Source organism: Vigna unguiculata, chromosome 10, assembly GCF_037176805.1.
Source record: "Vigna unguiculata cultivar grain cowpea cultivar isolate G323 ecotype 2 chromosome 10, ASM3717680v1, whole genome shotgun sequence".
Classification (NCBI taxonomy): domain Eukaryota; kingdom Viridiplantae; phylum Streptophyta; class Magnoliopsida; order Fabales; family Fabaceae; genus Vigna; species Vigna unguiculata.
The window spans coordinates 37,473,956-37,488,041 of NC_140801.1; the positions used below are offsets into that span (position 1 = coordinate 37,473,956).

The window sequence follows — 14,086 nt, forward strand, 5'->3', positions numbered from 1 at the left end:
AGTAAATTAATTCAATAATATTTGTTAAGATGCCAAAATAATTCAGGTTACCTGCATTATCGTCACCTTTAACTAAAACTCCACTATTTTGTGATTTCAAGTACATATCTCGATCCTTTACATTAAACCTCCAACTATTTACCAAATAACTTGTATATCGAAAACCACGTGAATTTGGTCCACAAGCCAAGTGAAACAATGACTCATTTTTTATGTTGCCTTCTCTTCTCAAATGTGCAACCTGATAAAGAAAATAATAAGAATGATAAATGTGGTTGAGTTATATAATGACAACCAAGCAAGTTTAATTGATTCTTACATATTTTCTGAACCACTGAAAAAAATTCTTTTTTGTTCCAGATTTTGTGAGTTTGTTTTCTCCAATTCTTGTGTATGTAGTCTGATCACAAAAATACATAATTATATTGAATTACATAAAACCACAAAAATATAAATGTGAAATATAAGAAAATCACTTACCCAATAAAAGGCAAAACATCATCGCAATTTTAGAGAACATAATTTCTTGCTTGCTCTTGTTCGGCTACAGTTAACTCAACATACTTCTTTGCATGCAATGCTTTTCCAACTTGTATAAAAAATTGTAACTTTGACTTATTTAACTAATGTACATCACCCTCATAATTTCTTCCACATCTATTTAATCTTGTCTCAACCCCATCCAAATACCTCGAACAAAAGTGACACACTCTTGTGCAATATAAGCCTCAACTATACATCCTTTTGGACGAGCCTTATTTCTTACATATGATTTTAGCCTACGAAGATACCTTTCAACTGGATACATCCAACGATATTGCACTGGGCCAAAAATCTTAGCCTCATTTGCTAAGTGAATGGGTAAATGGACCATTATGTCAAAAAAAGGAAGGAGGGAATATTTTCTCTATCTTGCACAAGGTTAAAACTATAGTTTTTTCTAGTAGGTATAAAGTGTCTAGACTCAATGTTTTAGAGCATAGCTCTCTAAAAAAAGACCAAGTTCAATTAAGGCTTCACAAACTTCCTTTTGAAGAACACCACGAATTGAAAGAGGGAGAAAGTGATGTAGAAATACATGACAATCATGACATTTCATCCCATATTTTTCCCCCTTCAACGTCTATACACCGAGAAATATTGGATGAATAACCATCAGGAACCTTCAAATCAACTAAAAATTGACAAAATGCATGTTTTTCTTGAGATGACATGGTATAACATGCATATGGAAATGTGTATTTTCCTTCTTCAATCATTGTTGGATGAAGCTCTCAACGTATACCCATATGAGCAAGATCAAATCGGAAGTTTATGTTATCTTTTGTCTTTTTTTCAAGATCCATCAATATTCCTATGATGTTATCACAAACATTTTTTTCCGATATGCATGACATCTAAATTATGACCTAATTTTAGACAATTCCAATAAGACAACTCAAAAAAATACTTTTTTTTCTTCCAATTCTTTGGTAGTTGAATTTTTCCTCGCTTTCTTTTCTGGACAAATTTACCAAATGCCACCTGTATATATTTATCATTAATAAAAATTTGAATATACTAATTCTAATACAAAAATAAAGAATTAGTTAATGAAAAAAAAACACCATTAACTAAGAAACATTAATAATTATTGTTTTAATTTATTTAATTAATACAATTTAAATTAGATATTTTTTTAATTTATATTTTCAAAATATGTCATTTAATAAAATTATGTAATAATAATAAGTAATATTTAAATATAACCATTTAGTTAGTATATAAGATAAAATAAAAAATTAAATTAGTTTATATTTACGTTAAAAAAGAATTATATTATCTATTACTAATGTTTAAATTTAAAAATAATTCTACATGATAAGATAAAATTGATAATGCAGATAAAGTTGGTTACCAAACATAATACAATAAAATTTAAATATTGTTAAATTTATATATTCAAATGCCAATGAATAAAATTATCTCATAAATAATATTATTTTATCTTTTACTTAGATTAGTTTAGATTTACGGTAAAGAAGAAATATATTATCTATCACTATTATTTAAATTTAAAAATAATTTTGAAAAATAAGATAAAATTATAATATATTACATATTATATTATATTAGTTTATATATTCAAAATATGTTATTTAATAAAATTATCTAATAATAATATTTAAATAATTATTTTTTAAATAATATATTTTACTTTGATTTTTATTTTTAACTAAGAATTTTTTTTAATATAATAGAAAAATAAGAGTAGTTTGAAATAATGATTTTAAGAAAAATATAATAATACTAACCTGGTCAAGTGGTGGCAAAAATTCACGGCTGCTCATATAACAATTTTTTTTTTCTATTTAGTAAACTTAATGACCATGTATCCTTGTTACAACAAGGACAAGTAAATTTTCCTTTAGTACTCTACCCTGATTGATTTCCATACGCGGGAAAATCATTAATAGTCCACAAAATAGAGACATATAATTGAAACATTTCTTTCATTGATGCGTCGTATGTCTGTACACCATTATCCCAAAGTTCTTTCAATTCATCAATCAAAGGTTGTAAATACACATCAATATCATTTCGAGTTTTGGGACCAGGAATAAGTGTAAACATTGTGAAATAAGAATCTTTCATGCACATCCAAGGTGGCAAATTATAAGGAATTAGAACAATTGGCCATACGCTATATGAGGTACTCACATTTCCAAATGGATTGAAACCATCACTTGCTAAACCAAGTCTAACATTGCGTGGATCTATCTCTATTCCAAAATTTACCCTAAAATATATAACTGTTTTTTTAAATTAAATAATTATTTTATCATTTTTATCTTGTAAGTAATGTTAGATTTAACTATTTCTTCATATAATTTTTTTAAAATTAATACGTTTTTTCAAATATATTTAATAAAATAAATTACCCATTTTGGTGTCCACATTTTTATTCTAAATTTTACCCCGAAAAAAATAATCGTTATTTTTAAATTTAAAAAATATTTTACCATTTTTATTTTTAAGTAACCATTATGTTAGCTTTAACTATTTTTTTATTTAAATTTTTTTAAATTAATAATTTTTAAACTAAAATAAATATATTTAATACAAAATTATCTACAAAAATAAATAAAAAGTATTTATAATAAAATTTAAAAATGTTATTTATATTTACTTCTAATATTTAAAAAATTAACACATATGCATGTTGTTTCACTATTATAAATAATAAAAGTTAATCACTAAACTAGTTTCTATATAATGAATATCTATTACTAAAATATTATTCATTTATTTATTTACTTATTTAATATTTTATATTTAAAACTAATAAATAACACGATTTCAACTTTAATATGAAATTTCCAAACATGATTTTCTTTTACTAACATGTATTATTATGGTTTTTTTTAATGTTTACTAAAATATTTTTTTTTATATTTTATTATTTGACAAATGACATCAATAAACTTACATGACTTTTATTTAAAAATTAAAAATTAATGTTTCATTAGATTAAATTAATAAAGGTGAATTTTATATTAATATATTGTAACTAATTAAATTATTTAGTTTTGGTTAAATCATTCCATAGGTCCCCATTTTTGTAGCGAAATCTCAAGTAGGTCCCCCCATTTTTATTTGACTCAATTGAGTCCCTATTTTTAAAAATTCGATGCAATTGGTTCCTTTCCGTTAGTTGACCAGTAACGGTGTTAATTTATGTGCCACGTGTCAGCACGTGGTTTTTTTGACTTTTTTTAATTTTTTTAATTTTTTTTAATTTTTTTTTTATTTTTATTTTTTTTTATAATTTTTTAAAAAAAAAAATTAAAATTGCCACGTGTCAATCTGACATTGTGCCACGTGGCAGAGACAGTGTGATGTGGCAGTGGCAGTGCCACGTGTCAATATTGAATGTGAAAAGTCTCAATATAGTCCCTGTATTTATTATTTTGTCTCAATTTGGTCCCAATTTTTTAAAAACTGAATCAATTTTATACCTATATCAGATTTAATTTTTATATAAATTTACAATGGTATTTTTATTATAATTGATATTTTTAACAAAATTAAGTTTATTTAAATGTATATTTTGCATTGAACTTTATTTAAATATTGTTTCAAATATTTATATATCCATAATTTATAGACAAATGTTAGAATTGTTATAATTTTTTTTTATAATTTTGCATTGAACTTTATTTAAATATTGTTTCAAATAAATTTAATTTTGTTAAAAATATCAATTATAATAAAAATACCATTGTAAATTTATATAAAAATTAAATCTGATATAGGGATAAAATTGATTCAGTTTCAAAAAAATTGGGACCAAATTGAGACAAAATAATAAATATAGGGACTATATTGAGACTTCTCATATTCAATATTGACACGTGGCACTGCCACTGCCACATCACACTGTCTCTGCCACGTGGCACAATGTCAGATTGACAAGTGACAATTTTAATTTTTTTTTAAAAAAAATTATAAAAAAAAAATAAAAATTAAAAAAAAATTAAAAAAAAAATTAAAAAAAATTAAAAAAAAGTCAGAAAAACCACGTGCTGACACGTGGCACATAATTAGCACCAGTAACGGTCAACTAATGGAAAGGAACCAATTACAATGAATTTTCAAAAATGAGGACTCAATTGAGTCAAATAAAGATGGGGGACCTACTTGAGATTTCGCTACAAAAATAGGGACCTATGGAATTATAGAATGATTTAACCTTTAGTTTTACAAATTCAAATTCCCGCCTAAAATCTCGTAACTAAAGCACACATCCCTCCACCCTGTTTAGTGTTTGCTCCAAATTTTGGGTTTCGTTATTAGCTCCAAATTTCTGGCTAAAGCTCATATTCCTCCATTTTCTATTCCATATTCCACTCATTCACAATATACACATTTCAGTGTTCAGCGATTTCTCCGCCTGCAGCAGCGATACCTCGGTAGAACTCGAGAGGATCGCCACCGTCTTCTCCTCCGAACCTGCTGTTGACGGGGAACGCCAGCCTGAATCTGAGCCCGAGCCTTGCTTCGGGTTTACCCAATGGGAGAGTTTCTCAGATAACCTAGATTATCTCGCTGGAGAATTTTCAGCTGCGGGGGCAGTGATGCAGCTGGTGGAACTGGTGGCGGAGGAAGGGAGTGGGATAGGAGACAAGGCGATGGTGCTGCTGAACAGCTTGGCGGGGATTGAGGAGGGAAAGGAGGCGATCGTGAAGGAAGGTGGTACTGCTGCGCTTGTGGAAGCAATCGAAGATGGCATTTGCTGTAAGTCTAAGTTGTTTGCTACACTATTTCATTGAAAGTTGGGAAAGCTGGAAGAGAGAAATGGAAATCCTTATCCAGTGCTGTAAGCTGTTCAATTGGGATAAATAATGCTCATTTTCTTTTTTTTATATTGATTACGGTTCTTTGTCGTAATTTTAGATGCATTCAGATACAAGTTTATGTTTAAGTTGATATATTTGTAAGCTAATGAGCTTCGATTGACTTCCAATCTATCAATACATGTACCAGATGAATTCATTCTATTGAAAAAGGGATTTATTTTTTTGAAATTAATTTTGACTCCTCTTTTTTCAAATGAAAAGGAAAAAAGCTCCATATTAAGCCAAGGCTACAAAAGGCAAAGCTGAGTTTGAAAAACTGATAAAAAACAGGTGAGTGACCTGTGCGAGTTGTTCTGTTTTAGTGGTGTTTTGATTGTCTTGTTTATATACTTTATTTTCTATAGTCGTTGCAGGCAACCTCTGCAGATGATGATGAGTCAGACAAGTCCAAATCTGAGGTGAATGATGAAGATGATGAAGCCAGTGCAGAGGTATATATTCTCCGCTCTTTCTTGAACTGAGCATGATAAGGAGGTTGCACTTAATGAATACTATTTTTCATTTCTGCAAACTTTTGTTTCAAGATTTTAGTTTTGGAGGGTGAACATGAGAAATAGGAAGAAGTTTTGGTGAGGGAGTAAATGTAGTGAATTTAGCTTGTATTTCTTTTCATGATGCAGCATTCGTTTCTCTCTTTCCAAGAAACTAAATGTGACTGATAATAATTGGATTCATGGTCAACGGAGTTTGAATTGTTTTTCAAACACACTCTTAATTTAATTATTACAAGCTATGGACCCTTTTGACTTACCAGGAGAAGTTTGTAAAATATGGACTTCAAAACGTGGATGGTACCTTTTGATTTACATACTAAGGTCTTTATAATGGTTTAGCTTCTCAATAAACTGAGATTCGGGATTCCTTATTGTACAGGGGCACATAGCATAAACGGCAGTGCTGCCTTCTTTGATTCTTTTACCGAGGGAAAAAAATGATTTGTATTATTTTGATGTTAGGTTTCTTTATACTTGCAATTCCAGTCAAGTATCAAACTGAACAAATAAGTAATTTAAGAATCGTTAAATGTGAAAGGGAAAGACATGAAATGAAACATAACGTTGAAAGAAATGGTTTTTCATTATTAGATATTGATGAGTAAGTCAAATAAGGAGAATCACCTGCTCACGATCCTTCCTCATTGAATCCATCTACCGTCAATGTTTATCCCACGGACATGGCAGATTTTATGCCAAATTCCACGATCTTTTCTGTGGCATCGTTTCTGCAGCAAGGGACATCTGTTAATGCTTAATTTTATTAGAGAGATGGGCAGCCTTTCTCCCGTGATATTCTCCAGCTTTTTACAACTTTGAATGTGCAATTCTCGTAGCGAAGTGAGATGGAGAAGGCCCTTGCACTCCAACGTCTCCAGACTTGAAAAACCAAATAGCTGCAAATACGTGAGAGAGGGAGGCAACATACCCTCCTTTGGGAAGGAGTTGATGCCATCACATGGACCCCAGACTTTGAGATAGGTAAAGATATCCTTGGATACCCATTGTTGGCCGCTCAGTAGTTTCTCACAATTGTTGATCTCAACTATTCTCAAGTTAGGTGGCATACCCCCTTCAGGAAATGACTCAATTTGTTGGCAGTTTGATATGCTAAGATATTCCATCTTTGGAAGAAGAGTACATATCTGATCGGGCAACGACTTCAACTTATCACAGTCATAAACAATGAAACGAGTCAAATTGGGCGCAGACAATCCTCCCAAGAATGACACAAAGTTGGGGCAACGGTCAATCTCAAAAGAACTCAGACTCTTAAAAGAATCTGACCCTAAGACTGAAAGTGATTCCATATTTTCACAGTTTGTGATTTGCAGACGTATGAGATTTGGAAAGCTATCCAATGGGAGAGACGTTAGTGAATCGCAACTATTATTTATTGTCAGTGATTCCAGTAATTCATGTTTTTGTTGCATTGGGAATTTCAGTTTCTTTAAACCACTGATTTGCAGGGTTTTCAGCGATGCAGGAAGACGATCACCTGGAAATGATATGGATGAGGAACAATCCCTTAGTGTCAAATAACGGAGGCAAGTAGGTTGAATGTTAGTGATGGCCTCCATCATGGACTCAACCACTGGGCTTCCTTCTATCTCTATCCGTTCTACCGAAAGAGGAAACGTATGAAATGCTAATTTGTTGCTTTCACTTATCTCTAATGTTCGAAGGGTGGAAGCCCCCGGAACAGAAGAGACAAGAAGCTCGCAATTTCTAATTGCGAGTGTTTGCAAAGCAGGAAGATGATAAGGCAAATCTCCCTTTAGTTTGGGGCAATTTTGTATATAAAGATCCTTGAGCACAAGAAAAGCTTCTGAATCAAAGGCAACCCACATCTCCCAAAAAGGCATATTATAAATGTATAGAGATTCAAGGGAGGGAAAGGGCGTCACAGATGAAGAATCATTCTTCTTATAAAAGCCTGCATCAATAGTCTTCACCGAAATCATGTTCGAAATATGTAAGCGCTTGAGAGACAGTAGTTGCCCAAGTGAAGGAAGCATGCAACAGTTGTTACAATTATTTAAACTTAGAACTGTCATGTAATAGTAGGAACAATTCTCCATCCATTCGGGAAATCTCGTTCCTTTATAACCGCTTATTGAAAGCGATTTCAGGTCTTGATGAGGTTGTAAATTGCTGAGTACATCTAATTCAATTTGGAAGTTGGTGCTATTGTCGTTACATATAGACCATTCCAAGGATAAATCGTGTATGTGCTTCTTATCCATTATCCTGGCCTCTAATGCTTCTTCACCTGTTGTAACATTCTCTATTTTCTGAATACAAAAGGAACCATGAAGATTTGGAAGTCCTCTCAGTTCTTTGATGCTATTCTCTATATGCTTACCAACAATATAAAAATCCAAATTCTGCATTTGATTTAGTTTCCCCATTCCTTTGGGCATCTCTTTTATGGCCGTATTAAGAATTTCAAGACGACGCAAGTTTTCAAGATTTTGCATGGCACCAGGCAACTTAGTCAGCTTAAAGCAACAATACAACTTCAAAGTCTGTAGATTGTATAGATTACACAATGACTCCGGTAGTGATGCTATACTTGTATAAGAGAGATTTAAATAACGCAAATGGATCAATTCACCTATTGAATCAGGCAGAGCAAGCACACTTCGGAAGTCACGAAATGATAAAACTCTCAAGTACTTAAGCATTGACCCTATAATACGTGGTGCCTTTTCATTGTTGAATGGATAATCTTTATAATTGATCGGCAATAAAGTTCTTGAAAATTTAACTGTTTCAAAAACTTCAATATCTGATACTGGATCACTGAATCTTATAAAAGACAAATGACGAGTCTTTCTGTTAATTTTGGTTCCTTTTCCAAGTTCATCTGCTCTGAAATAGAATTCCCCGCCAAGGAAAGTTGCTAGATCATGCATGAGGTCATGCATTACAAAGTAATTACCCCAAGTGCGATGACTTGAACATTGGAAAAACGATCTCGATACCAAATCATCAAAATACTCGTCACCAACTTCTTCTATACTCTTTTCTGTTTTTGGCGCTTTTACAAGATCTTCAGCCATCCACAGCAGAATCAGTTCATCTTTTTGAAATTCATAATCCTTGGGATAGAGTGAGCAATAAACAAAACACCGTTTTAAATGAGGAGGAAGGTGATTATAACTAATTCTAAGAGCTGGAATAATTTTACACTGACTTTCAGGAAGTTCCCAAATGTCACTTTTAAGTACATTATTCCAATCCCCAATAGCGTGCTTTCTTCTCAACATTCCTCCAAGTGACTGTGCTGCTAAAGGCAACCCATTACACTTTTTAACAATCTCTTTTCCAATCTTTTCTAGAGTTCCTCTATTCTCAGTGCCTCCTGATGGGTGAAATGCATGGTTTGCAAACACCAACCAACAATCTTCATTTGACAATCTGTTTAGATGATATACGTTAACACTATGAAAAGGGACTACAGCCGCTACATTTTCATTGCGGGTTGTGACCAAAATTTTACTTCCCCTGATCCCACCTAGAAAAGGTTTTGTAAGACTACTCCAGTTATCACAATCCTCAATCCAAACATCATCCAAGACAATCAAGAATCTTTTTCCCCTCAGTTTGTCCAACAAGTCAAGTTGAATTGAGTTTAGATCACTCAATTTACAAGGCTTTTGAATAATTTCCTCTATCATAGTTTTTGTGACCTTCACAATATCAAATATATCAGAAACACAAACCCATGCCTTTAAATCAAATATCTGCTTCAATTTGCCGTCGTTGTACACAGATCGGGCCAAAGTGGTTTTTCCAACCCCACCCATGCCAACTATAGGGATCACAGACACTTCTTCACCATCACTACTATCCTCTAACACCAACTTCATAATGGTCTCTTTGTCTTTATCCCTACCGTACATATCATATCTATCTTCCAGAGATGTTGACTGAGGTTTCGATGGCTGATTGTTCTCCACTGGAATTTCTTTCAAATCAAGATTCTCCTTTTGTTTCAAAATGTCATCTAATCTTTCCACTATGTCTTCCAACTTACTAATACTAACAATTTTCTTCCTCTTGAAAAGGTGAGGAAAGGAATTGGTTACCTTCTTTTGAGTAGCAGCTTTCGTAGAAACTTCATCAAGTAAGTCATCAACGTCGTACACAACATCATTGAGAAGATCGAGCCACTCTTTGACATTGGAATCTGTGATTTGTCTCTTCTCAGCATCAGCAAGCACAACTTTAACCACTAGCAGCTGGCTCCTCATCTTTTGAAGTAACTTGTCAGGCTTCTTCCAACGGATAAAGTTTACAACCTCAGGGGAAGCTAGTTTGTCAAAAACAACCTCAATGAAAGCAGAAAGGAGTGCACCACCTACAACAGCTAATGCCATGATCTCAACAGCAAGCAAGTGATTATTTATCAGAAAGGAAAGGAATCGGTTGCAGAAAACAGTTGTTGAGAGATGAGATCAGAAAGGAAAGCCATTTCAGTCAACTCTCTTCACTTAAGTTGCACAGTTCTGAAATACCTACCCTCAAAATTAACCGTTAGATGTTACAAATGGTAGAGATTGAAGATGCCTACCTGAAATGTTCGGTGGTGATGGTTGTCATTTTCAAAACAGAAGGTTCATTTTTCCATGCTTTTTGAATGCGGAACCTCAGGAAATGTATGTACCATATAAATTCACCATGGATATATTGATTAAAACTTCGACGGTTGAGATTCAAGACCGTGAAATGGAATACGAGTTTTGAATTATTTTAGTTTTGTTCACATATAAATATTTCAGAGAACTAAAGTGTATAAGTTGATTTTAGTTAATTAAAGACATTTAGTATATTTACTTTTTCATTCTTTTAGTGTCTATGAAAAAAATTAAGAAACAGAGTGAAATTTTCCAAGTATTGTTAATGACACAATACATGTAGCCGTTATTGAGTAAAGATGTGAAAAATATAGCAGATTAAGTATGACACAGGAAGGACTTTGGAGGATGGAGAACTTGTATCCTTGATGCTCATCTGCAAGCATCTTATGACCCCCTTCAGTAGGTTTGCAGCACTTGTATGCAGCGTGCACAGTCCTCATTCTGTTTTAGATATAACATTGGGTGCATAACTCTTGTAGACAAATATATCAGAAGTGAAATTCTAATATAGAGAAATTTATTTAACTACACTATGACTTGTACTGGTTTTATGTTCTTTGGGATTGCTTCAGTTTTGTCAAATCCTGTATTTGATTAGTGGTTTGTTGACTGCAGCAATTAATTTGAAGGACCGAATCTGTCTCCAGAAATGTTTTGTTGTGCTTTTTCCAATATTCACTTTCCTGTTCTGCTCCAAAATTTCATCTTAAAGCCAATTGACATGAAGTAAAATTGTCTAATAGATGTATACCTTCCAAAACTCTAATGTGTTCATCAAGGGTGCTATATTTGTTGCAAGTGAAATGAAAGAGAAGAAAGTTATGTACTACTCATTGGGAGAGCTTGTGTCATTTGTTTCTTTCGAACGGAATGTTCACGTTATCTTTGGTACTGATATAAGTAAACATGTCAACTCAAGGATTGCAGTTTGGATAGAGCGAATTAGAGGTTGTATCTCCTTTTGAGCAGTAAATGGAAAACTGAAATTGGACATTCAAATAAAATATTTGAATTTTTCAATATTTCAAATCAAATACTCGCATGTTTAAGGACTAATAATTCATTTGCCCTGCTTATTTCTTCCCATCGACTATTTGATCAAAATTTGCAAACATATCAGGACTCAGAATCTGCTTGTAAATAAGTTTTCTCTTGATAAGTTGCTTCCTCCATCCCGTTTCTTTACAATACCTATTATACCCTTATGAGTATGTTATTTTTTTATTTTAAATTTAAGTTTCGTATTGTATAATTCATAGATTTTGTTTGGTTATACAATTCGAAACGAAAAAATTATTATATTTGCATTTTGAATTATAAAATTTAAAATATAAATTTGATATTCTGAATTATATATTTTAAAATATAAAATTAGTATTTTAGATTATATATTTCGAATATAAATTTTGCATTAAACTTCGGATTATGCCATCCTAAATATAAAATATATCTTTCGGATAGTATAATTCGTCTAGAATGTAAATAACACTCTAATTTCCTCCTTGTTCACGAACACCTCCTTCAATTCCTCCTTCACGATCCCTTCCACCATACGCGACGGAGTGCTCTTTCCTGAACAAATCCTTCTACTCCTTTTCCAAAACCCAAATTCCCATTCATCAATCACTGAAATGCGCAAACCGGTCGGAAAAATGAACCCCACATATCTGCACCACACTGGCCAAGATGCAATCGATGGAAAGAAGATGAAAAGAGAGAGGAGGTGAAAGGCATGTGAATGAAAGAGAAGGTGAGTCGGGGTTGAAGGACATAAAAGAAATGGGAAGAATAAAATAATTTAGAATGATTTTTTAAATTTATTCGGATCAAATAATATATATCTTCAGATTTAGAAATATATTTTGAATTATACAATTTAAAATTATATAATCTGAAATATATTTAAAAAATATGTTTTAAATTGTGTAATTCAAAGTATAATTTTGGATTTAAAAATATTGAATTAATTTAAAATATGTTTTTTTCATTAAAGGTAAAAATAGTTATTTCAACATACCTGTGCAAGTGGCATATGAAAAATATGGAGGTGCAGGAAGAAATGTTCGATGAATGTTTAGTGCTTAAAATAAGTTGAATAGGAATGAGACTATTGTCATGTGCTCTTTTCCCGTCACCTCAATAAATTATCATATTTTCATTTTACTTTTCTTTACAAATTTATTAAAAACCCTAAATATTAATTTCACAACCCCTTCTTCCCTTATGGATCACAGATTTCCTTACACCTTCCTTCACGGGTGTGTAGCATTTGGGGATTTTAATATTAAATTGAACGATCTAGAATACATTTCTAGATCCGAAGAGACATTTCAGACTAGACATTCTGATACTTAAATATATTTTTCAGAATATATAATTTGGAAGGTCTCACCAGATCGGGTTGCTTAATCCGAAAAATAAAAATAATAATGTCTTCCGAAACGTGTAATTCGGTTTATACAACTTCTTTTCTTTCACTCCCTTTCATTGTTTGTCTGATAGTGCAGGCATGCATGTCTCATGCAACCCCAAAGTGCCCCAACACGTGTTGCATTATCTCCAACTCCCGACTAGTGCAAGAACATTGTTCCAGGACGGTTGTCACACAGGGGTAGTCTAAAGGAATGTAGTGGCAGATATGTAAATAATGTGATCAAAATTGACGACGGTTTTACACTTAACTGTCGATACTTTGAATGGCAGAGACATCAACGACGACTATCAGTAAAATTGTCGTTATTTTCTTAGTAATGTCGACGATTATACTGTGAACCGTCGTGGAAATACGTCGAGGGTTAAAAGAATGGTTTCACTTTTCCTGTTTTCACTTCGCGTTTTTCACAATTTCCTCCGCCACCGTCTGTGCGCTGCCATTATATGCGCGTCGCCATTGTCGAAGGTTCTCTCTGCCACCATTGAACATTGTCGAACGTTCTCTCTGCACGAAGCCCACCGCTGTTGCTCAAACCACCACTGCTGCTTGCACGAACCGCGATCGCTACTTGTGCGAAGCTACAACCACCACTGCTTCTGGTTTATTGCTTCTCCCTCCCTCATTTATTTGAGCTTCGTTGCTGCTCCATTGCTCCATTTATAAAGGTAAGTTTTTTTAATTTAATAATATTTTTAATTGTTTAATATTATGAATAGGTCTCTTGTTAAACGTGTTGGTATTGAGTCCGGGGGTGTCCGACCCCCGACAATTATTATCTTTAGTTATTGTTGGAATTGTCAATATTATGAATATGTTGGTATTGAGTCTGGGGGTATCCGACCCTCATCAATTATTATATATAGTTAATGTTGAAATTGTCAATATTATGAATATGTGTTTTGATGAACGTGTTGGTATTGAGTCCGGGGGTGTCTGACCTTGGCAATTATTTTGTGTATTTAGTTGGAATTATTTCTCGTTACAGAATAATGATGGATCGTAGCTAGATTAATCTATCACGTATAAGTGATGATTATGAGAGAGGGGTCGAGGAGTTTATAGAATTTGCTCAATGTCATGGTGAAAGTGCTAAAAATATAGGAAAGATGAGGT

The 14,086-nt window shown here is 32.6% G+C and overlaps 1 protein-coding gene and 1 long non-coding RNA gene across 2 annotated transcripts; one reads left to right on the forward strand and one right to left on the reverse strand.

Moving 5' to 3' along the window:
* The first annotated feature begins 4,743 nt into the window (after positions 1 to 4,743).
* Positions 4,744 to 11,339, forward strand: LOC114165718 (uncharacterized). The gene is made up of 4 exons (XR_014985474.1): positions 4,744 to 5,277; positions 5,601 to 5,669; positions 5,744 to 5,830; positions 11,155 to 11,339. It is a non-coding gene; the product is annotated as an uncharacterized LOC114165718 (long non-coding RNA).
* On the reverse strand, positions 6,491 to 10,353 carry LOC114165716 (putative disease resistance RPP13-like protein 1). The gene has a single exon (XM_085668352.1). It carries the CDS (start codon positions 10,276 to 10,278, stop codon positions 6,535 to 6,537), a length of 3,744 nt encoding a protein of 1,247 aa, XP_085524478.1. The 5' UTR covers positions 10,279 to 10,353; the 3' UTR covers positions 6,491 to 6,534.
* Positions 11,340 to 14,086: the final 2,747 nt, after the last annotated feature.